This window comes from Lucilia sericata, unplaced genomic scaffold (genome assembly GCF_015586225.1).
Source record: "Lucilia sericata isolate MDLA Ls3-8-SP2 unplaced genomic scaffold, ASM1558622v1 Contig000853F_arrow, whole genome shotgun sequence".
Classification (NCBI taxonomy): domain Eukaryota; kingdom Metazoa; phylum Arthropoda; class Insecta; order Diptera; family Calliphoridae; genus Lucilia; species Lucilia sericata.
This window is the reverse complement of record NW_023994845.1, coordinates 136,290-162,859: the sequence shown is the minus strand read 5'-3', so window position 1 is coordinate 162,859 and position 26,570 is coordinate 136,290. Positions and strand designations below refer to the sequence as shown.

Below are 26,570 nucleotides of genomic sequence, written 5' to 3'. Positions count from 1 at the left end.
ACACAAACTAATGATAATTAACGTAAACATATCAACAATTTAAAAATACAGAGAGAGAGAGAGAAAGGCAAATTTGTATACAGAGAGTGAATATAATATATCTCTGTAATAAATGAGATAACTTCCCTTAGAAATTGTTGATGCTGCTTGAGGAAGGCGATGCCGATGATGATGATGGTGCTGAGATGTGTGTGAGTGAGAATTTTTTGTTGTTCACGATGATAATAATGATTGTAATAATAATGAAGCTGTTGTTGTAGTTGCTGTTACTTTACGTACTCTTGGGTGAGATACTTTTATTAACTGTAGGCATGATTGTGTGTTCAAGAAGAGTTGTGATATTTTGGTGAGTGCGTGTGTGTGTAACTCGGTGTGTTTGAATATGAGCAGAAAAAGAAATAACAACAACCCATATTCTTACATCTTTTCATCTATCCAAACATCCAGCCAGCCAGCCATCCACCAGAGATGTATAGTAGAGTAAATTTTATCCGTGCATGTGTTTTAAAGTGTGTGTGAGTGTAAGAGTTTGTATTTTTGTAAAAACATACAAAGAGGGTCGTTTTTATTTTTCCTCTTTGTTTTTTTTTGCGTTATACGTAAAGTACACGGATATACAAACACACATATACGTTTCAATGTCCGTCCGTCCAACCATCTATACCTACAACCCAACAAGAGTTTATTTGAAATAATATTATATTGAGTTTTTGTCAGAGTTCGTTTCAGTCACAAATGCAACGGTAAAAATTGGAATTATTTTGTCGCGTACAAACGTGTTTTAACAGTAGCGAACTGAACGTCGCGGCGAAAAGACACGCGCTGTTCTTCTTCACACTAGACAAAATTTCAAACAAAATTTTTTCTAAAAAACAAAAATAAAGAATTTAGAATTTACAAAAAAAAATAAACAAACACAACAAAATATAACCAGCTTAACTAGAAAGATTTAAAGAAAATAATAACAAATATTTAAGAATATTTTCAAAACAAATATTTAAAGCGAGAAAGAAAACATTTTAAAAAAGTTTTCAAAAAGTTTAAATATAAACAACATCTATATGGAAATAAAAGTTAAATCCAAAAACACAGTGTAAATACAAAAAACAAATTTGAAAAAATTACGCAAATTGAAATTTAAAAAAAAATCACAAAATACAAACTTAACTAAAATTTGGATTATTTAAAAACAACCTTAATTTATAATAAAGTGTTTAACATGTCTTGGGAAGATATAGATTTAAAAGCTTTAAAACAAGCTTGAGCTTAATTGTTAAAAAATCATTTCTTGATTTATTGTATTTAAAAAAAAGAAAATTGTGATTACAATTTAGTAAATAGAGTGCAAAAAGAGTGTAATTAAATAAACAAAGTTTTTTGTTGAATTTTGTTTAATACATTTTGGAAATATCAACAAATTACTTTTTAAACAAACACCATTCCAATGTTGTCCTGTTTGGTGCCGTCGTCAACATCACGTTTTGGTCAAGAGGATAATATTATCAATCAAAGTATGCCCTCATCGCCAGCATTCACCATGCAATGTAAGTATTTTGGAACAAAAAAGAATTGTTTAGGGATTCAGGGGATTTGAAAGATTTTTAAGTTAGCAATTGCTTTGAACTTGGACAGTTTCAAAATTCATTTTGAAACAAACCGTTCCGCCGTCGTTTCTTTTCAAAGCTTTCAAATAGTATATGATGATAATATAACATAAAGTTTATTCTCAATCGTGATCATATCTTTGTGTAATACGAAATTTAAATTAATCCTAATCACTTGACTTTTAAAACAAAAATAAATTTTGAAATTTACATGAAATTAATGGAAAATTTGCTTCACGCCCCTTAAAAAAGAGGCGTGGTAGCAATATTTGATCTTAAACTAAAGCTTTAGGTTTATTTAACTAATAGCCATAGTATGAGCTTAATATTAACTTTAAAGTAATTTCACTCTACTCACAGAAACTTTTTTGCCAGATTTCTTAAATTTTGATAGAATAAAAAGCTATAGAGAGTTCATTTTTTATAATATAAAAAGTTAAAGTATTAAGTAATAATTCTAGCAAATTTGAAACAAATCCTAAGAAAATTACCAAAGTTAGGAGTAATAGAAAAAAAGTACTAAAATATAAACAAGCCCCTATAATAATATTAATGATAATGGCTGATTTTTAAAACAAAATGTTAAACATATCTAGTGTAACTGACAGCTCTAGAAGTTAGTATAGCTAACACAAAGTTTAAACCAAATCATACTAAAAACAACAAAGTTATAAGCTTTAGAAAACTGAACAAAATTTTGAAAATTTTCTTATAAATTTTGAAATATTTCAATAATTCATATAAATATTATTTTCGTAATCTTAAACACCAACTAATTGAATTGTAAAATCTTGTCATTACATTCAAACAAATGTTTTAATTCATTTAATAAAACATTTAACAAATTTGTTTCAACATTTTAAGAAAAATATTTAGATTTGATGTGTGGTGTCGCCAGTATAAAAATGAGGCGTAGCTAAATAAAAATTCTTTATATTATATATTAAATACATATTTTTGTGTCTTTAGTATAGAAAAAACCCATTAAAAAATATTATTTTTATGTAGAAAAAGAAACACGAAATATTTTTAACATAAAACAAATTGTGAAAAATTTGGCCAATTAGATAAAGCTAATAAAAAAATTCAAAAGAAAAAAAGATGGCGCTAAAAATTTTATAAATACTTTTAAGACACGAGGATTTTATGAAAATATGTATATGTTTTCTTATAAAGTGGTTATAAAATGTTATGCAAAGTCAAAATTTCTGGCACAACAAAGTTTAGTTTAAGGGAAAAGTATTAATTTAAAAAGTTTACAATTGTTTCAATTACTGTTTATTTAAAAAGGTTTAAAATTGAAAAATTTTTATTTTACTACAAAGTTAAAGTGTTAAGGGTTTATAAGGTAAAATTTCTTGAAAATTTTAGCATTAGTACCAAAGTTATGAACCTTAGAAAAAAGTACTAAAATTCTAAATTTTTAATTTTTCTATCACTAAATCTTTACAAATATGATTTATTTAGTGAGAGAGATGAGAGATTATATTATCTTAATTCAAAGTTAAAGTATTAAATAAGTACTTACCAAAATTTTGGACAAATCCTTACATTAGTACCAAAGTTATGACCATTAGAAAAAAGTACCAAAACTCAAACATTTAAAGTTTTTCTAGAATTAACTTTTTTTAAGTTTATACTATCTGAAATAAAAGGATTTAGCATAATCTTTAGCATTAGTACCAAAGTTAGGTTTCTTAGAAAAAATAAGTACTAAAATTTAATATTTTAAATTTTTTTAACAATAAAACTTTACAAATATGGTTAATTTTGGAGAGGGAGAAATGAAAGCTTAGAAAACTTTATCTTAAATAAAAGTTAAAGTATTAAATTAGTATGTGCCCAAATTTTGGACAAATATTTACATTAGTACCAAAGTTATGACAATTAGAAAAAAGTACCAAAATGAAAAAATTTAATTTTTTCCAGAATTAACTCTTTTTTATTCCCAAATAAAAGGCTTTAACCTTCTTTTGATACTAAAAGCTTATTAGGTACCTTTTCAACAATAAGGTACTAAGGTACTTTTTAAATAAATTTTGTCAAAATGCTATTAATTGTACAGGTTTTGTTTGTGAATATAATCTTAACAAATTCTGAAAGAGTTTTCATTATAAATAGCAAAATTTTAGAAAAGTTTTAGCTTTAATAAAAAAGTACTAAAATTTGTAATTTTCCCTAAAAAAAACTCTTAATTGATAATTGCAAAAAAAAAAAACGAATCATTTGATGATATTTTCAATTATAAAGAGTTTTGTTTGTTTATTTTTCAAAAACTTTGCTGAAATATTCAAAATTTAAACGTTTTTTTGTTTATTTTCTTTAAGAAAAAAGACCAAAATAACAAAACTCCTTTTATACACTACTTATTAGTACTTTATGAAATGAAATTTGATGCATTTTATTTGTTATTGTTTAAAAACGAAAAATAAAGAGACGTTCGGTCTACTTTTTGATCAAGAATTGAATTTTTCAACAAGTTGATGATGATGATGGTGGTTTAAGGTGAATTTTATTTGATATTTTTGCAAAAAAAAAAAAAACAAAAGAATAAAAAAGTTTTATAAAAAGCTCTGTAGGTGTTTTTGCAGTTATATTAAAGACCACCCTTGTTGTTGAAGCTTAAAAGACCTTTAATTCTAAATAATTTCTTATTTATTTTTATGAATGAATATTTTTTTCTAAATAAAAAAAAAAAAAGAAAACAAATTTAATCAATTCATTTGAAACACAAAATTCTAATATAAATATATACAGTGCATTAACGTTTATTAAACCAGACTTGTTTAATTTCAAAATTGTTGTTGTTGTTTTCATAATTTACGTGATAAGCTTTAAATTAATATACTTTATAACAAATTAAATTGAAAAAAGAACAACAAATAGAAAAAACGTATATAAAGTTGATAAATATACAAAATAAATTAGGTTGAGTCATTGGAAAATTATAAAGCGCAGTTAAGACTTTTTAGAAAAAGGGAAAAAAGAACCCTATTTTAAAAAACCAAAACAAATTAACCCAATTTTAAGACATTTCCCACTTTAAAAACAAAACAAACCCCTGAATAACCTCACTACAACATTTAAGTCACTCTTAAAACACACAAACACACACACACCTCAAGACAAAACCTGCGTGCGCATGAATAGGTTTTCCCAAACAAAATTTCAATGAATAGCTGGCTACTGTTACCTTTATGTTAACGCTACAGGTGATTTGTAAACAGGTAATAAACTGTTGAAAAGCCACTCATTCCGACAGTCAGTGGTTATTATCAATGGGTTTTTGTTTGTTTTGTTTATTTGTGGCAAATACAAATATGGCTGCAAACCACTAACAAGTACAATCAAGAAAAGGTGTGTCTTATTTTTATGATTATCTGTAATAATCACCATATACAAACAAATATGTATATAATCAACGTAAAGTGGGTTTTTCGAAAAAAATTTCTTTTATTAAAAGATAATCATGGAATTTAATTAATAAAATGACGTCTTGGCTTTTACGAAGTATAAATAATAATTACTTGATGGTGAAATACCTTGAAAGAAAGTAACGTAAAAAAGTACTTGGGAATTTTCCTAAAGTTTTTATATTTAAAATGAAAATTTATTAGAAATTTCTTTATTTATACAGTTTAGTTCTAGTTCTAGTTGAGATCTAGTTCAGTTCTAGTTCAGTTCTAGTTCTGTTCTAGTTCAGTTCTAGTTCAGTTCTAGTTCAGTTCTAGTTCAGTTCTAGTTCAGTTCTAGTTCAGTTCTAGTTCAGTTCTAGTTCAGTTCTAGTTCAGTTCTAGTTCAGTTCTAGTTCAGTTCTAGTTCAGTTCTAGTTCAGTTCTAGTTCAGTTCTAGTTCAGTTCTAGTTCAGTTCTAGTTCAGTTCTAGTTCAGTTCTAGTTCAGTTCTAGTTCAGTTCTAGTTCAGATCTAGATCAGATCTAGTTCTGTTCTAGTTCTGTACTAGTTCTGTACTAGTTCTGTTCTAGTTCTGTTCTAGTTCTGTTCTAGTTCAGTTCTAGTTCTGTTCTAGTTCTGTTCTAGTTCAGTTCTAGTTCTGTTCTAGTTCAGTTCTGTTCTAGTTCTGTTCTAGTTCTGTTCTAGTTCTGTTCTAGTTCTGTTCTAGTTCTGTTCTAGTTCTGTTCTAGTTCTGTTCTAGTTCTGTTCTAGTTCTGTTCTAGTTCTGTTCTAGTTCTGTTCTAGTTCAGTTCTAGTTCAGTTCTAGTTCTGTTCTAGTTCAGTTCTAGTTCTGTTCTAGTTCTGTTCTAGTTCTGTTCTAGTTCAGTTCTAGTTCAGATCTAGATCAGATCTAGTTCTGTTCTAGTTCTGTACTAGTTCTGTACTAGTTCTGTTCTAGTTCTGTTCTAGTTCTGTTCTAGTTCAGTTCTAGTTCTGTTCTAGTTCTGTTCTAGTTCAGTTCTAGTTCTGTTCTAGTTCTGTTCTAGTTCTGTTCTAGTTCTGTTCTAGTTCTGTTCTAGTTCTGTTCTAGTTCTGTTCTAGTTCTGTTCTAGTTCTGTTCTAGTTCTGTTCTAGTTCTAGTTCTGTTCTAGTTCTGTTCTAGTTCTGTTCTAATTCAGTTCTAGTTCAGTTCTAGTTCTGTTCTAGTTCAGTTCTAGTTCAGTTCTAGTTCTGTTCTAGTTCTGTTCTAGTTCTGTTCTAGTTCTTTCTAGTTCTGTTCTAGTTCTGTCTAGTTCTGTTCTAGTTCTGTTCTAGTTCTGTTCTAGTTCTAGTTCTGTTCTGTCTGTCTAGTTCTGTTCTAGTTCAGTTCTAGTTCCGTTCTAGTTCTGTTCTAGTTCAGTTCTATTTCTGTTCTAGTTCTGTTCTAGGTTCTAGTTAATCTAAGTTCTAGTTCTAGTTCATGTTCTAGTTCTGTTCTAGTTCGTTTCTAGTTCTAGTTACTAGTTCATGTTCTAGTTCTGTTCTAGTTCTAGTTCTAGTTCTGTGTCTAGTTTCAGTTTAGTTCTGTCTAGTTCGTTCTAGTTCTGTTCTAGTTCTGTTCTAGTTCTGTTCTAGTTCTGTTCTAGTTCTGTTCTAGTTCTGTTCTAGTTCTGTTCTAGTTCTGTTCTAGTTCTGTTCTAGTTCTGTTCTAGTTTCTGTTCTAGTTCTGTTCTAGTTCTGTTCTAGTTCTGTTTCTAGTTCTGTTCTAGTTCTGTTCAGTTCTTTTCTTCTAGTCATGTTCTAGTTTGTTTAGTTCTGTTCTAGTTCTGTTTATAGTTCTGTTCTAGTTCTGTTTCTATTTATGTTCTATTTCTTTTCTAGTTCTGTTCTAGTTCGTTCTAGTTCTTTATAGTTTTCGGTTCTAGTTCGTTTCTAGTTCTAGTTCTAGTTGTCTAGTCTGTCTAGTCTGTTCTAGTTCTGTTCTAGTTCTTTCTAGTTCTGTGTTGCTAGTTCTGTTCTAGTTCTGTTCTACTTCAGTTCTCGTTCTGTTCTAGTTCTGTTCTACTTCAGTTCTAGTTCAGTTCTAAATTTCTCAATATTTTTTTATTTTAAATTGAAATTTTATTTTTAAAAAATATTTCTAAAATTTGCTTTAATTTAATTGAAATTTATTTATTTAAATAAATTTTTAAATTTCATATTAATTTTGTCTGTTGTTTGATTAAAATTAATGCATTTTTAAACCTTAAACAAAATAATTTATAGAAATTCATAAATTTTCTAAGATAAATTGTTTTTTCTTTTAATTTCTTAATTTAAACTATTTAGCACCTTTCAAATTTGTTAAGTTTTCCTTGTGTTTTTGCACAAGTTTACAGTTAATTTATTTCAATAGACTGTCCACCTTTTTCTAATATTTATATTATAATTAAATATAATTTCTTGAAGATGTTGTTGGTGTTGTAAAACAATTTCTGTTGTTTATTTATTTAATAATTTTTTTTGCAGTTTTTCAAATCATATTTTACAAATTATTATTTGCTTGTTAAAAGTCATAAACACTACATCATTTTGAAAATAATTTTTTTTAAACTACAACAACAACAGCTATAAACACTTGGTGTTTAAAAGATGTACAACTAAATATAATAATTTTAAGTTACTAGAAGATTTTTATATGTGTATTTGGTGAATGTGTGTGTGTGTGTGTAGACATACTTAATATTTGTTCACGCCTAAAACTAATTTTCTTAAACACACTCTATGTTTGGGGTTTTTTTAGCAAAAATATTGAGAGTGAAAACCAAACACTTAACATTCGTAGCAAAATTTTTATAAAACTACTGGCAATTAAGGGGCCAAGGGAGGGAGGTAGGCTTTAAAAAGCAAACAGTTTTCTTATAAACAAAACATAAATGTGTCAGTGATGAAAACTCATCATCATCATCATGAGCAGTATTAACAGTTTTGAAAAAGAACATTTTTTGAATAGCTAACGCTAAATGGAAAGTGTGAAAACGATGAGAAAATTATTATTATAGGTAAATTATTTTCTTAGACAGTGTTTTTGCACCTTGATATGTATTCGTGCTAGAAATATTTATTTTATTTTAAATTGTTACAAATGTGTGATTTTCAACAAGATTAATTGCTTATGTCCACGCTTTAGAAGCTGACAAAATAAAATTGCGCTCGCTCCATTTTAACACAAGCAGCAGTAGTTCTTTTTATGATAATTTTTTAGCTAAAAGATTTAAATAAATCTCTAATAAGGGGATTTTGTGTTGGCTGTGTTAGCTACCTTAAGACATTAATTTTAAATACATTTTTGGGCTGTATATAGCCTAAAACTAAATGTACAAATGAATGAGTGTGTGTCTACTAACTTGTCAAGTTTTCAGTTTTTCTAAATCTATTTTGTATTTGTTTTAAAAAAATATAATTTATGGGCGTTTTAGTAGGTGTATAACAAATACTATAGCGAACACAGCATTTAGTAGACATTTAGTATTTGAGTATTAAAAAAAAATACACAAAGATACCCTTAATAAAAGCAATAACAACAACTACTACTAAACTAAATGAGACAAAATACAAAATAAAATTAAAGAAAAACAGATCACCTCATATGTAATCGATCAAAAACCACTACGAAACACATCGAGCATTACGATCAGCAGCAGCAACAAAACCGCCCCCTCCTTTTTAATTCACTAATTTGTTTTACAGGTTTTTTTGTTTGAATTTTTTTTCTGATTTTGATTTTCTGTTTTTCAAATGCTAATTTTTCAAAACATTTTTTTTCTATTTCAAATGTAATTTTTCTGCCGTACAACATTTTCCTGCTAAGGTTTCTTAATGTCAATGGGCAGCTGTTGTTGGAAACACTCTTAGACTCTATACAAACAAACAAAAATTTGAAATCTCTACAAAACACAGATATTAATTGGTTCGTGCTAAATGCAAAATAAATGTTCTTCTTTTTTTTCTGTTGTTATTTTGTCTTACGAAATCATTTTTCCATAAAACAAAAATCCCCCCTCCCTCTTGTCATAAATCAAAAATATAACTACAAAAAAAACATTAGGAAAATTATTAACAAAAAAAAATAAGAAAAATTGTTAAAATTTGAACAAAATATATTGATTTGAAAATTGTTTGTGGCAGAAAACTGAAGAACTCAACAAAAAATAAAAGAAAAGTTTTTAAACAAAAAGGTAGAAAATTAAATTGTTTTCTTAATTAATTTAGTCGATATCTATTGAAATTTGTTTTTTTAATTGCATTTTCTATCAAATTAATTTAAAAAAAAGGGAGGAGCTTTTTGATTAATTTCAAAGAAATTTTTATTTTTGTTAATTTTAAAAATTTTTAAAAAACCTAAAAAAGTCTAGCAAACTTCTAGAAAATCCAAATACATTAAATCTTAAGCTTTATTTTAATCATTAAAACTTTCAAATTCCTTTAACTCTAATAAACATCTTTAAACATTTATTGCTTTCAAAATTCTTTTCTATAAAGAGGGCGTGGCAAATAGATTTTCTCTTAACTGAAAGCTTAAGTCATAAGTAAAAAAATATATATATTTAAAATTTCTTTTATATAGATCGAAATTTTTTATCAGAATCTTAGGTTAGGGTTGATAGAGAATGGAAAATGTAGAGTACATCAAATCCGAAGAAATGCACCTAGCCCACTATCGGGCCTGTTGTGCGCTCCTTTTCATGAACAAATATTTGTTCACTAAATGTATTATTTATCAATGTTCAGAAACTTAGTTTTCTGAAAGAAATTCCTAAGAATTTTCCCATCAGTTTTAGTCCAGAATGTTATTTCCGGAATAACATCACTTCCAAGATGCTTGGATCTAACTTCGACGAATGCCTGATAGGGGCAATGAAAGTGATCCAGAGTTTCACTATATATTTAGATGTGCTCTTAGAATACTAACTTCAGAATTGATAATTTTGAGGAGATTTCTCGTCTTGCTTTCATCTCAGGATCACCCCATTGGATCTTTGTGGTTTTACCCACCGTTTCGTTATTCCAAGAGGCCTTAAGGGATTCCCTCACCCATATTATTTACATTCGCCCTTTCGTTGCCGACTACTGCCGAGTGGCCTGGTACCCATATGATGTAAAAATTATATCTGGGAGAGTATTCGGTTAGAGCTTTCTTACAATCCAATACGGTCATAGATTTAATTGGCTGTCGGTAAATATATTAAGGGCTTTGGGCGCCATATTTAATCTAATCCAATTTACACATTCCGTTATTACTCGGACTTCTGCCTGGAAGCTTGTATTATGATTAGGTAAACGGTGGTATATTTCTGTTTCTGGGTCTTCAATATAGAACCCTAGACAACGGATTCCTACTGGTATTTGCTTTAATGTTCCGCTTGACCAAGGCATTCTATCTGCTATCAGCGTTTCAACCAAGTTATGAGGTCCAGAACCTCTAAAAAAAGGTAATTTGTTTTAAAACCTTTTTCTGATCAACTCTCTACTATAATCTCATTTTACAGACTGATGAACGTATAAGAATCCCTATTTTAAAATCTGGATTCTGGATTGAGTAATAATTTTAAAACCTTTTTTCTTTTTATTTCTATTTACCCCCCAAATGGGGAAATAAATTGATGCAGCAAAATACCATAATATTTCAAACACGTTTTGGAATGATATATACGTTTAAAGTTTTCAACACTCAAATCTATCTGAAATTAAGAAAAAAATTATATTAAATTAATAAATAACAATAAATGTATATAAATATTACCTTACAATTGTCCCCTTTAAGTTCGTAAACACTTATCATTTTAACCTTTAGGTCCCTTAATCTGTATCTTGATATAATTCTCTTCTAAATTTTTAAAATTTCTCTCCTTTAAAAAAAGGGACGAAGTAATACTTCTCCCTTTAATATTTTTTTTTTAATTTGATTGATTCATAAAAATTCCATAAATTTTTTTAAAAAATTAAACAAAAACTTGTTAAAATTATTAAATTAAAAACATTTTTACTTAATCTCTTCCACATGTCTTTTTTTCTATTTGAAAATTTTTTTATTAAAATTTATTAATTTTCCATTTCAAAAGGTGTTAATGTTGTTTTATTTATTTTCATTTTTCTTTTTTAAATTAATATTAACCCGAAATAACCCACGGTTACCATATGGTAACGCAAAATATGCCGTTATATTTTCACGAATTAATCTAAAAAGAAATAACAGAAGTAAAAGAAAGACATTCAGATTAATGTAAAACATTTGTTGTTTGCCAAACAAGTGTATTTTTTTTTTATTCTGAGTTAAGTTACCGAAGTTATAGCATCTTCAATTGTGGTCACAAAAAAAAAAATTAAATTTTCCGTTTTAAGACATGGCACGTCGGTAAGTACTCATTTTAAGTAATAATTTTTTAACGAATTTTAATAAAAACTATATCCGTTAGTAGCTAAAGAAATAAACTATGAAACGTGATTTAATTTATTAAGAAAATTTATTTCCTTGTACTATTTTTTTATATTGTTTTCAAGGCGTTACCATATGGTAATCGTGGGTCGCCTAGGGTACAGGTTTAATTATTCGCGTTTCATATGAATTTCTGAGATGTTTTGCACATTTCTTGTATAGTTATTAATATTTTGTTGTCATTTCATAAATTTTGCGGTCTTAGGGGTTTGTCATTACAACAAATGCTCGATTATATTCAAGAGCTTGATGAAGCTGAAGATGATAATGAGCTTACCGATTTACCAACTGCCATTTACATCGAACCTCCTATAGATGGAAACATATCTGGCGAAGATGATGCTGAAGAAGAATGTGATGGAGTTCCAGATAATGTTTGCCCGGGTCAGCTAAAAGGTGGCTGTGAACTTGTAATGGCTAGTGGACGCCATTTACAAAACATTGATGAAGAAGATGAACTTGGAGGCATGTTTGAAAAAATTTAAGTTTATAATTGGTTTAATTTTTTTAATCTTGAATTCGTTAGCCCCAAATGAGGAAGAGTTACACTCTATTATTGTAGAAGACATATCTCAAGATATGGGGGATCAACCAACAACATCAAAGCGTACAGCATCGCCGGATAGAAAGCGGTTACGTAAAGTACAACCAAAACCTTCTAATGTTGCATTACCGCCAGGAAACAAGGAAACGATATTCCAGTGGATAAAGAATAATTCATCATATCTTGTTCCCATTTTTCCAGCTGCAAATTATGAGGATTGTCGTGACTTACTACCACATCAACAATTCGAAAAGTTTTTTGATGATGCAATATTGACACACATTTGTGAACAAAGTGCAATATATGCAACAGAACATAATAGACCGAATCCAAATATAACAGTCGGTGAACTGCGCGCATTTATCGGCATACTGATAGTAACGGGCTTCAATTATCACTCCAATTTTAGGAATTTGTGGAGTCAGGATGAAGTCATTCGCAACAATCTTGTAAGTAGCACCATGCGTCGGAATCGTTTTCAAGAGATTTTGCAGTGTCTTCACTTCGAAGATAATTCCAAGGCCCCTTCGAAAGAGGGCGCAAATTTCGATAAAATGTGGAAATTGCGTCCTCTTACAGACCACCTAAAAGCAAAAATGATAGAGCATTTTCATACTGAACAAAACCTATCCTTCGATGAAAGTATGATAGCCTATTTTGGTAGACATGGTTGCAAGCAGTTCATTAAAGGCAAGCCATTACGGTTTGGATATAAAGTTTGGTCTCTTTGCACTCCATCGGGGTATCTGGTGAACTTCGAAATTTACCAGGGAAAGAATCCTCGGTCCAATTCTGAATATGAAGCCAAATTTGGAAAATGCGCGGCTCCATTAGTAAACATGATTGATGATTTCTCCGATGAAATGAAATTGCTACCATTTTCATTTTATTTTGATAATTTATTTACCAGCTATCCTTTGTTGGCTTATTTGAAATCATGCGGATATAATGCTACGGGAACAATACGTGAAAATCGCATTCCAGCAAGCTGTCCACTAGCACATAAAAAAACTTTCAAGTCGATGGAAAGAGGTTATTCCGAATCGATTGAGATGAAAAGCACAGGTATTCGTTTGGTGAAGTGGAAAGATAATAGTGTTGTCTGCATGTTATCTACTTGCTTTGGCGAAAATCCGAAGTCCATGGCACAACGTTATTCTAAGGAAAGGGGAGCTAAAATAAATGTACCCCGTCCTCTTGCAATCACGGAATACAACAAATATATGTGCGGAGTAGATCGATTGGACCAAAATTTGTCTCAATATCGAATCGCATATAGAGGAAAGAAGTGGTGGTCTAGTATTTTTACCTGGCTCATAGATGCTTGTATTCAAAATGCTTGGCAGCTTTATCGAAAAGACCAACCGACAATGACTCAGCTTGAGTTTCGAAAACAACTTGCAGTATACTACTGCAAACATTATGGTACAAAAGCCAAAACATCTGGTCCTATGACCTCCCACAGATATGCACAACAGCCGGGTCGAGTTGAACACACTCTCCGTTATGATCAAATTGGACATTTTGTAGTACCATCAAATCGTAGACACTGTGCTGGTGATCGATGCAAAGTTAACGGAAGAACAGCATGTGTAAAATGCAACGTTGGGCTTTGCGTAAAGTGTTTTGCAAGTTACCATACCAAACCATGATTTACATAAGTTCAAAATTTTTTTTCCTTCTTTTCACAAAAATGAATTATTTTCTTTATTTTTAATTTCAATAAACATGTTTGAAACATCGTTTTTTTTTTAAGCATATCCAAAAATAATATTTTTTTTTCGAAAAAAACCTGTACCCTAGGCGACCCAGGATTACCATATGGCAACGCTAGTTTTTCACGTTTTCCGGAAAAACTAAACAATTTATTGAAAAATCGACCTCATTTTCGTGCTCAGAAGGGCAAAATACATGAGTATACATCTTTTGATCAAAATACAAAACAAAAAAAGTTCTGGGCAATACCGGGTTAAGCTCATTTTTCTTTTGTGCTATTTCGTAAAATGTTTTATTAATTTATGAGGAAATTTATGTATTTTTATTTGAACAACATTTTTTATTTAAATAAATCATAAAAGCTTTAAGTGTTTTTGGTGGTTTTATATTGATTTTGGAAAGAAAAAATACTTTAAAATTAATTTAAAATAATTTTTTGAAAATTTTTCAAAAAAAGGAAAATTTATGTTTTTAATAAAATATTGAAAAATTTTTCAAGGTTATGTTAAAAAAAGGTTATAAAATTGTATTGACAACGATTAGTTTTTGGTCCTGTTTCACTTTACAATTTTGAATCTAATTTTATCTGAAATTTCCTTTTAATCTTGAGAGAACTTTCATTTCTTTCTTAACTATTTAAAAAGAAATTAAATATTTTTTTTTATAATTCAAACCCGAAATTTATGTTCTTTGTATAACAATTTTATGACTTTGACACCAACATGTTTTTTATTGAAAAATACTCGGATAAAATTTTATAGAGACAACCATAAAAAACAGCTAAAAAATATAAACCCAACAAAAATTTGTATTTTCGTACAAAATACTATCAGATTTTCAGGCAATTATCATAAAAAATAAACATTTTCACCTGTTTTCGTTTGACAAACATAAATTGTCATAAAAATTAAAGTAAAGTCCAATTTTGCAGTTATAAAAAATATCGAATACACCCACGTACAACATACTTAAACGCACAAGTGTATTTTTTCTATAACAAAAAGGGGGACACAGAGCATTAGAGGGGGTTTTGAAATAAATAAAATTTGCTTTTGTCTATAATCAAACACCTTTATGATATTATAAAAATCATTTTAATAAATTATAAATTTAAAGAAACTAAAAAAAATATCAAAAGAAATTTGCTTGTGCTAAAGCATACGAACATAAATAACATGACAAAAACACGCGAAAATGTTCACAGGGACAACAGTTTACCATAAGAAATATGAGCTTTTGAAAAAAAACTAACAAATAAATATTTAGTTTAAAACCCCCTTGAGAAAATAATAATAAAAATAAACAAATAAATAATTAAATTATTAAGTTAAAAAAAAATTAAAAGCCAACACACACAGGTAGCGTTTTACTCTAGGGGGAAATATTTAAAATACAAAATTTTGAAAGAATGAAAAAACTTAAAAGCATATTTCACTGCCAGTTTAAGTTAAAAAGCATTTTTGACACTAAGCTGTCATTAAATTATTAAAAAACTTTTAAATGCCAAAGGAATGTTGACATTCTTTTGTCAACAGGTACAAATTAGCAGCAACTGATAGCGTATGGAATTTTTATAAAATAAAGTGTTTTTAAAATTACCCTCAAAACACCAACAAAACCTTGAGGGTGTAAACTATATTTAAAATTATTTAGAAATTATTTGCTAAAAAAAACAAAAATTAAAGGAGAGAGGGGGAAAATAAGCATACGGCCCCAAAAACAAAATCTATAGTTTGAAATATGTAGAAAACAATTTTAAAATATATAAATCACCACAAGGGATTTTTTTCAAACGTACATAAATTTTAAATATTAACAATTTTTATAGAAAAATACTTTTTTATTGTCGCCATAAAAAAAAAATGACGCAAAGAGAACATAAAAAGACGAAAAACGAAGATCTGTTCCAAATACAACAACTACAGCCGTAAAAATAATAAACAACAATTTGTTGTTATTGTTTTCTTTTTGAGAAAAGAAGACATCATTGTGACGATGTTTTGAGGTTTTGGACGTAGGATAGATAGATGATAATGGACATGGCTGGTGGAAGTGATGTTGGCATGTGTACAGGTGATGGTAAACATTGACACAGATTATTGTTTTACTTTATACTCAAATAAAATAAATATTATTTATTTGAGGTTTTTTTTTAAATACTTTTTTTTAACTTTTGCAAAACGTGCCTTATTGTAGGCTAATAAATTAATGTTTAAATGAATTTTGAAAGAAACTTTGAATGAAAAGTAGAGCTGCTGCTGAGAGAGATACCTTACATCTTAACTAACTGATAGGGGGACTTAACTTAGCGGCTTATAAAAATCCCTTACTCGCGGACTCAACTTAGCGGCTTATAAAGTTCCCTATTTCAGTATTTACTTTCTTTTTCGAGACATTAATTAATAATTTTACAACCTTTTTTCTTTTTTATTTCTATTTACCCCCCAAATGGGGAAATAAATTGTTGTAACTAAGTTACTGGAAACTCCATTTCTAATAATTTTGTAAAATTCAAAGGAAAAAGAGCTGATGTTGAGTTATGTTTAAGTTTAACTTTAAACTTTTTTCTTATTGGCAGAAATTATTTTCGAAAACCTAATGCTTAAGGGACACCCTTACGCTCTATTTTAACCTTAACTTAACGACAGACGGACGACCATTACTAAGAGGCGTATAAGTATCCTTATTCTTGAAACTGGACTCTTTTTAGAGTTTTTTGAGTTATAAATCTATAACCTTTTTTCTTTTTATTTCTATTTACCCCCCAAATGGGGAAATAAATTAATTGTTGCAGCAAAGTTCCAGAAAACTTCAATCGCGATTGCTAATAATTTTGTTGAGTTATGTTTAAGTTTGATTTAAAACTTTTTTCTGATTAGCAGAAAACCTAATGCTTATGGGGCACCCTTACGCTCTATTTAAAACTTAACATACCGACAGACGGACGACCATTGCTAAGCGACGTATAAGTATCTTTATTCTTGATCCAGGACTCTTTTTAGAGTCTTCTGAGTTATAAATCTTTTTCTTTTTATTTCTATTTACCCCACAAATGGGGAAATAAATTGTTGCAGTAATGATCCGAAATGCACCTATTACGATTTTTCTTAACTTAACTTAAATTGTGTCACTCAAATCCATCTGCAATTATAAAAAATATATTAATTAACTACGTAAACCTTTCCCTTTTTCGAGCCCATTTCTTATGTTTAAGTTTGACTTTAAACTTTTTTTCTGATTTGCAGAAATTATTTGCGAAAACCTAATGCTTATGGGGCACCCTTACGCTCTATTTTAACCTTAACTTAACGACAGATGGGCGATCATTACTAAGCGGCGTATAAGTATCCTTATTCTTGAATCTGGACTCTTTTTACAGCCTTCTGAGTTTTAAATCTATAACCTTTTTTCTTTTTATTTCTATTTACCCCCCAAATGGGGAAATATAATGTTGCAGTAATGATCCGTATTGCACCTATTACTATTTTTCGAATGTTTTTCGTTTTAACATAAATTTTGTCATCCAAATCCATTTGAAATTATAAAAAATATATTAAATTTATAAATAAAAATAAGACATAAACATTTCCCTTCTAATTTCCCCCTTAAACCTTTTCCTTTTTGCCTTTTCATACTCAACATATCCTTTCTTTTTTGAGCCCATTTCCTTTGTTTAATCTCTTTACTCTTTATCAAGGTCTCAATAGGCATCTGATTATTTTTAAATAATTTTCTTATAGTTTACCTTTTCTTATATAAAAAAAGCAAACAAACAACAATAAAAACATTAACATATTGAAAACACATGTTTCTACTTTAAAATTTACCCATAGAATTTAAAAAAAAGTAAAGGCTCTTTTTCTTATAGTACTAATAATAAAGAACTGCTTTAGAATTTTTGCCTGCCTCTCAAATGATTTGTAATAAAATCTGTAATTTCAAAGTGCATATTTATAGATTTTTACCAGTCAAACAGAGTCAACACTTAAGTATTTCTTTTTCATTTATTTACCAAGCACCTTTATTACTATTTGACTTTAGTGTAAAAAAATATGCCGTGTAGGTGGAGGGCTCATATTGCTGTAGGTAATAAGAGTGTATAGAGCATCAGAGGAAATCACCAGCCACCAACATATGTGGTCTTTCTTTTTCTTTTCTTCCTTTTAGTCATTGTTTTGAAAAGTGATTCATTTTTAAATGTTTTCTTTTTTTCTTAAAGAATTTTTGGATTTTTTTTGTTTTCTTTTAGTTTTAAATTTAACTATTTGGAGTTTGTATTCCCTCTTAAAGGTGCAAAAAATCTTAAAGAAATTGTTGTATATTTTGTTGTCACAGGTCTGCTGGCAGTTTTTGTAACGCAGCAAGCACTTGTATTTAAATATAATAAGACTAATTTTAGTTGGAGATTTTATTTTTGCTTTTTTGCACTTTTTTTCGTAAGACAAACATGTCAAGGCATCATGATGTATTAGGCATAGAATGAACATTTAAGCATATTGATGGCAACAGCCAACTCACTAGACAACTAAGGAGGAACGACCAAAGGAATGGTGCATAAAACTTATAAAAAATTTTTAAAAAACAAAAAAAGAGAAAACAAAACTGTGTTAAGTTTAATGAGCAATTGCAATTTTAAGCACCTTTAGTATAACAAAAGTTTTCCAGACATAAAACGAAAACGTTTACGAGAATTATAACTTCGTGTTTTAACTTATATTTTAACCAGCAGAATTCTACCGCTTAAACCTTAACAAGAGCATGAGATTATTTTAATGTTTTCATTAAAATAACAAAGTTTTTTTATTAAAAATTTTTTTAAAATTTAAATTTGTTCCTATTTTTTTCTTTAATTTTCATTATAATTTTTTGTCTATTTTATTTGCCATTTTTATTGCCCATATTTATAGTTACCTTTTAAATCCTTTTGTATTAATTTCCAAATGAAATGTAACAACAAATTTTATTGGATTTTATTTAACATTTTAACAATTACTGGGCAATTGTGTAAAATTTATAACTATTGTTGTATTGCATAAAAATGCAAAAGAGTGTATTTACATAAAATTTACTTTTTTCCCAAAAAAAAAAAAAAAATATATAAAAAAAGTTGTAATGCAGGCGTTGCATTATAGCCTTTGGCAAATGCTTTTGTTTCTTTAACCAAAAAATTAAAAAAAAAAAAAAAACAAACAAAAATTTTATTTAAAATTAATACCAAAAAATAATAAAAAAAAAAACAACAACAAATATTTTTTTAAACCCTCACTTCACAAAAAACAGCTTAAAATCTTTTGTTAAAAACCCCCCGAAAAAAAATGTTCAATGATTTTTTTCATATGGTGTAGTGATGTAGTCTATTTTTTCGGCCAAAAAAAAAAACACGTATATGTATTTTATTTCCTGTGAAAGATTTTTACCCAAAAGGTATTTTTGCATATGTTTCGAGTATGAAGGAAAAACAAAACAAGAAAAAAAAAACACAAAACATTCCATGCAATTTTCAGTTTTACAACTGTTTCAAAAAGTTACTTTTTTATCCCAGCCATCACATTTGGTTTTGTAATAGCAAGAATTGTATATATAATTTACAATAAGAACGAAACAAAATATTGGCAAACAATTTGTGGACCGAAATAATCCCTTTCCCGTAAAATAATGTTGCAGTACATGAAACAATACAAAAATAATTTTGCACACAAAGAACTTGACACTCTGTCTCCTGCCCCCAAAGAGTATATAACTGTATATAACTGAACGGTAAAAAAAAGAACAATTATAAAATTGGAATGGAGTCATTTGTTTGTTTGTTTAAGAGTATTTCGGGGAGTACACAAACAATCAAACAACTCTGTTTTCTTTTATTTTAAAATTTTATATAGCTTTGTTTAAACTACCAGCAAATGTTTAAAATGTTTTTTATTTCAACCGAATATATTTTTACAATTTCTACTTTTTCAACTACCTTTAATAGTTGCTAAAATTTCTCAAATTATTTGTTTCTATCAATTAATTTTGATTAATTTGTTTGCCTCAAAAACTAACACGAAAACTTTAGTTTCCTGCTCTTCACAAAAATAAAAATCACTTGACAACAGTTATCTTTTTATAAGAATTTCGGTTATTTAACAAAGTTAAATTTTGTTTATTGAAAATTATAACTAAATATTTATTTGTATTGACAAATAAAGTCATAAATAAATTGATATTAATAAAGAAAATTTAATAGAAAACAAACAAAAAATTCTAATAGAAATGTTAGCAATCGTATAAATATTTATAAGAAGTGATTTTCAATTGTCATTTTTGTAAAGATAAAAATAAATATTTTGCTAAATTTTGTTATATAAAATGTTGGCGGAATACTGCCAACTTGATTTCTAATTGAGGCAAATAAATAATTTGTTTTGCTGAAAAATTTTGGAGTTTGTTTTAAAATGTTTACCTGAGCTTACCGACAGACGGACATATCTAAGCGGTATGCCATTTTTAGAATGTCTATAAACTTTTTTCTTTTTATTTATATTTACCCCCCGATTGGGGAAATAAATTATTGCAGTAAAGTTCCAGAATACTGAGAACATTTAGCTCAGCTTACCGACAGACGAACATATCTAAGCGGTATGCCATTTTTAGAATGTCTATAACCTTTTTTCTTTTTATTTCTATTTACCCCCGATTGGGGAAATAAATTATTGCAGTAAAGTTCCAGAATACTGCAAACTTGATTTTTCAAAACATACTCGATTAAACTTATGTTTTGTTAACCGAATCCATCTGAAATTATAAAAATTTTATTAAATTTATCAAATAAATAATTGAACATAAATACAGCCTTCTGAATTTCTCCATCTTACATGAAAACCCTTAAAAAAGTACTTAAGTTTACTTGATTTCCAGTGTAAACATTCTTTAAAGAGAGATCGTTACTTTTGCTTTATAAGAAGTTAATTAGGAGCTTAGGAATCTTAAATTTTACGAAATAGTTACTTTAACGAATTATTGAACATTTTTGAACTTTCATTGATTGATTGCTACAAAAAGTTCTTATGTTCTCTTGATAATATCTCTGGCTTTTATACATCGATTTTCACTAGTAACCTTCTTCAAAGATAGATCGTTATTTCTGTTTTAGGTATTTAGAAAACTTGCTTTCTTTAAAAACGGTTTCTTTAACAAATTATTGATTTTTTTATATAAAATCCACAACTTTTCATTTCATTAATTGTTAACAAAAATCCTATTAAATTACATACATTTTTCTTTTCGATACTATTATTACTCTACCTCTATGATGTTCCTTTCTATTAAACTCGCATATTCTTTATAACAAATTTAGTTTTCTATTACAATTAAATTTCCAACGTTTATTGAACTTTTATTATTAATTGTTATAAAAATTGTTTTATTATTATTATTTTCTTGTCGAAAAGAAAACAACAATTTAATAAACATTGGGTTTATTATAGTTCAAAAAATGGTTCTATCCACAGCAACCCCAAAGCAGCAGAGTCCAATAAAATTTGTAACGCATGCGTGTTACTATTAATCAAAGGTACAACTTATTCACATATGTATGTACTTTCGTTCATTCAACAACTGTTATTCATCAGTGTAATAAAATAATAATCATCATGTTTTCCCCCACACACAGTAGTTTAAGTAAGTGTGCGCGCCCGCATGCAACTTTATGCTTTTTTTTTCGTTTGTAAAGTAAACGAACTCCAGGCTGCAGCCGTCGTAATAATAAAAACAGTAGAGTATTCATTGAATGTAATGTATTGTTAATTGAGGTAAATTAAGGTACATTCACAGAGCTGCCACTCAATGATCAAATGACAAAAAATATACACACAATTTAATGCATTCCTTGTTTAATAAAAACAAATACAAGGTTCGCTGACTGTTGTTTATAGTATGAGTATTACACATTAACTTTATTATCATCATCTCAGTGATCATCATTATTATTATTAAAACAACTATTTCTTTGAACAATTGAAATTAATGTTTTACACAAACACTCACTCACACACATACACACTCAAGCATTACCCGTTATTTTAGTTATAACTGTACATTGTTTATACTTAGTATATAGAAAGAGATAACGTCGTTAAACTCCATTTTTAGTTTAAGTTTAACTGTATATGTTTACTAAAGCAAAGTCAAGCAACCATCTTGAGGTTATATTCTTACTCACACTTACTAGTAAGTATGTGTGTGTGCGTGTGTGACTTGTCTTTTTCATTCTCTTGACTTCCAAGTCATTCATACTTGTTGTTATTGCTGTTCAAAGTCTTGTTTTTTTTGCTGTCTCACCTTCGCTTTACAATTTATGGCTCACATGGAAAACAACATGGTGTTTATCTTCGTTAAACTTCGTTTTCTTTTTATTTTCTTTTTCTCTTTTACTGATTCTTGTGTATTCTTAAGAACAAACAAGGGGTATTGTTGTGTAGGAATGAATAGCAACAAAAAAAATCGTTGATCTTTGAAGACCTCTCTTAAAGTCAAGAAGTCAGTTTGTGTTTTTTTTTTCGTTATTAATGTTGTTGTATTAAAGTTTGTTTTCTGTTCCTGTTGTTGGGTTTATTAGTTAAAAGATGAGATCATCATCACAAAACTTTAAATACCTTCTTATTCAGCAAAGAAATGCCCCTTTAAAAAACGACCATTTTGATTTTTTTCTTGGTACTTTTTTGTACTCTGTTTACAGTTATAATTAATGTTATTTCTTAGTTCTTTCAGGTTTTTTATGTGTGGGTTTGTTGTTGTTGTTGTTTTTTAAGAATCCGTTCATGATTTAAATTTGTGTTTAACGGTACCAAGTGTTTCGAGTACATATTGTGTAAAGCTTATCTCTGGTCACTAACACAAACAGAATTCCCACATATAGAGATGGTTAATTATATTGTACCTAAAAGTACTTTATTGTGAACCAAAGTACCAACAAAGGAGATATTTTAAAACAGGGCACTTTATTTAGCCCTCCACAAACTTCTTTTTGTACTATAAAGCATTTAACTTGTTTTCTAACCCAGGCTCTATAGAAAGTACTTTTTATCAGTACTTTAATAACCTTTTCTCTTTATACCAAACTTACAAACTAATTCCCGTTTAGGAATGCTTAATAAAGATATTCGAAAAGTACTTTATTAAGCCCTTAAGTACCAAAATAGATTGAAACTAAGGCTACTATAATGTGGGTAAATAAAAGTACTATAATAAGGGCAAAAGTACCAAAATATATAGAAACTAAAGTTAGTATAAAGTGGCTAACTAAATTTTTAAGCAGGAAACAAAAAAAGTACTTTGTTAAGCCTCAAACAACCAAAAAGAATAATGAAATGAAGCGGCTTAACACCTCACTAAAAAAAGTACTTTTTCGGATAACTTTTAAACATTTCCCTACCTATTCCCCTTAAAAATATTTTTAAAATTATGCGTGTGTGTGTAATTCTTGGTAGGCTCTGTATTTAGTTAATTTGTTTTGATTAAAAGAATTCAATGTTTGTGTGTGTATATTTGTTGGTCCAGCAAATTAAATTCATATTCATAAATAATAACAATAGTTTTGTTATTTAACAAAAAAAAAACTACCTTAAAATTCTGCAGAATTTTTTCTTTTTTCTCCAAAATTAATTAATTTTTATTTGTGTATTTTTCTGTGTTTCTTTACAGTTCCTTCTTTGGCCTCTACATTGCATCATCATCAGCCCAAAAGCGGCAGTAGTGCCACACATGATGATGAAAATTCAACGGGTATGCCGGCATCTTCGATGGGTGCCTCATCGCCACAGCCACAACAAACTGATTTTATGGTCTCCTGTCCTCAATGTCATGTTAGATTGTCGGGTTTTGAGGTGGGTATTTGTTAAAATACTTTATAACATTTTTAATAAACTTTTAGGTAAATTTAACTAAAACTAACAAAATATTTTGTTCTCTTTTACTAACTATTTACAGCCTTTACGCAATCATATAGCCTCCGAACATCCTCATGATAAATTAAATATAGAACCCTCATTTCCCAGTCCACAACAACAGCAGCAGCTGCAACAGTCAATACATCATAATTCCTCTACAAATCTAGAGGAAAGTGATGATAATGAGAGTAATATTAGTACCGGCGAAAATAAATCATATATTAACAATAATAATAACAATAGTCAAGAGAAAAATAACAATAGTATTATGCCACAAACCTCCGCACCCAATTCACCTACACACTCCTCCAATTCCTCACAGCCCACAACAGCCTCTATACAAAATAACAATAACCATCATACAACAGATCTCTCAACAGCAACGGCAACACCTTTTGCTACAGCAGCAGCAGCAGCAGGACATTTACCACATAATTTACATCCGGCTGCTGCAGCACAATTTATGGCGGCCTTAGCTATGCAACAACAACATCAGCAGCAGCAACAGCAACAACATAATAATGGTGAAACCTCACCCACAGCACATTTATTAGCTTTTAATGGTCATCATAGCAATTCACATTTATTGCAACATCATCACCACCAACAACAACAACAGCAACAACAACAAATTCCCCATCATTCATTTGCTCATAATGAAATGGATACAATGCGTTCTACCTCCAGTCCCGGTTCTTGTGGAGGCAGTGATAATAATTCAGCTGCTAGCAGTATTAGCGCTCCCTATCAGTGTCTACACTGTACGGCTTTATTTCAAAATCGTCTTGAACTCGAAAAGCATGAACTCATGCATTCACCCAATGCGCAATCTCCCCAGTCTCAACAGAATGGTGTTAATCAAGTGAGTACTTATACGAAACGTTCATTTTTTTTTTCTTTTTATTTCATTTTACGTCCATCATATCAATTCTAGAGTTGAAAACTCATAAATTGTATAATGGCTGCAAGTGTTAATGATACGTTAAATAAGCATATTTCAAAAAAACAAAAAGGAATTTAAAAAGTTATTATTACTTGCCTTAGTAATCATTGCTTTCCTTAAGCTGCCTGCCATACAAAGAGTTTACATTGTTTAAAGTGAGAGTTTTAGATGTAACATGATAAGCCGCCGTTTTAGTTCGGGTTTTGTTTTTCTGGTTCCACATATTTTTTCATTATTTTATTATTTATGAAATGAAATTTTGTGTGATAAGTTGTTAAACATTTTACATAAATGATTCATTTTGTTATGAGCATTATTATCTCTATTTTAATTTTCCTTTTTTTACAAAACCACAATACGTATAATTATAATCTTTTTATTTTAATAATTAAACTGCCTTAAACCACAAAGGTTTGCATACAATTCCAATATACACCTTATTCTTTATTAAAGAAATATTATTTATTATTATAATTTTTTTTATATGTATAAGGAAAAATAGCAACAAAAAAAACAGTATTCGTAGTGATCTTTGTACCCCCATCATTTAGAGTACAGTCCAGTCCATTGGCAGCAAAATCAGAACAAAACTTGGCTTTGTTTGTGTTTTTGCTGCTACTGCTGCTGTTTTTTTATTTTGCTCATGGTTGACTTGCCTTGTGTGTTTTAAAAATGATTTTTACTCGTAGTATGTACCTCATAATTGACTTGGTTGTTTTTGTAAAGAATTTTTCTTATAGTAATATTTTATTGATGCCTTTGATTGAAGTTTGTTGATTAAGTTAAATATTTTTTTTTTAATTTTTTTTAGTTTTCAATTTAAGGAATTTTTAAAAAGAATTTCAAACATTTCCGTTTTATAGTTATTTCAAATTTTTAGGTTGAAGTTAAGTTTAAATGGATATCAAATGATTGAGAGCATAAGTTATACTTAGGCTAATCATTTAAATCAGCAAGATCGGTTTCTTGTTTACATATTACAATGAACTTGTCTGATCGGCCAGCAAGATCGGTTCCTTATTGGCAGAAATATACGAAAAAAAACTTGTTCACATATTACAATGAGCTTGGCTGATCATTTTCTAAAATTTTTTGGTAACATTGTTTTCATCAAACTTAGTTGCAAGATTTAATTCTTCAAATCAGCAAGATCAGTTTATAAAAATATAAACAAACTTTTTCACATTAAACGATAAACTTGCGTGTTCTATTTCTGATAATTTTGATATAATTTTCCTTCAAACTTCATATTAGCAAGATCGGTTTATAAATGTTCTTTGAGATTATGATTATTTCCCGGAAATGTTGATATTTTTCTTCAAAAATAGTTTCAAAATTTAATTCTTCAAATTGGCAAGATCGGTTTATAGAATATGTATACATAGAATAAGACAAACTTGGCGTAATCATTTCCTGGGAATTTCGATACAATTTTTCTTCAAACATAAATAGTTTCAAGATCTAATTATTCAAATCAACAAGACCGATTTACAAATGATCATGGAATAAAACAAACATTTCTGATCATTTCAGCAAGATCGGTTCACAAATGACTTAAATATGTAAAAACAACTTCTTCACGAATTAAGATAAACATTACCGATCATTTCCTGAATGATCTTCAAGTTTAATTTCAATAATTAGTTATTCAAATCAGCGAGATCGGTTTATAATTGTTTCAAATTTATATATAAAGTTGTGCATAGTATAAGATAAACTTAAGTTATCATTTCCTGAAAATCAAATAATGATTGATATCAGCAAGATCGGTTCATAAATAGTTGAAATTTATATGTAAACTTGTTCATAGAATACGATAAACTTGTGTGATCATTTCCTGAAAGTTTTTGGTAAAATATTTCATTCAAATCAATAAGATCGGTTTACAAATGATCATGGAATAAAACAAACATTCCTGATCATTTCAGCAAGATCGCTTCACAAATGACTTAAATATGTAAAAAAAACTTCTTAATAAATTAAAATAAA

General features: G+C 28.6%; 1 protein-coding gene across 1 annotated transcript in view; it reads left to right on the top strand.

Moving 5' to 3' along the window:
* The first annotated feature begins 1,201 nt into the window (after positions 1 to 1,201).
* LOC119608582 (zinc finger protein 1) overlaps positions 1,202 to 26,570 on the top strand; it is a 40,406-nt gene continuing 15,037 nt past the window's right edge. The window contains exons 1-3 of the mRNA XM_037963055.1: positions 1,202 to 1,544; positions 23,394 to 23,575; positions 23,679 to 24,500. Of these exons, the coding sequence (XP_037818983.1) occupies positions 1,445 to 1,544; positions 23,394 to 23,575; positions 23,679 to 24,500 (1,104 nt within the window). The 5' untranslated portion in view covers positions 1,202 to 1,444. The remainder of the gene's footprint in view (positions 1,545 to 23,393; positions 23,576 to 23,678; positions 24,501 to 26,570) is intronic.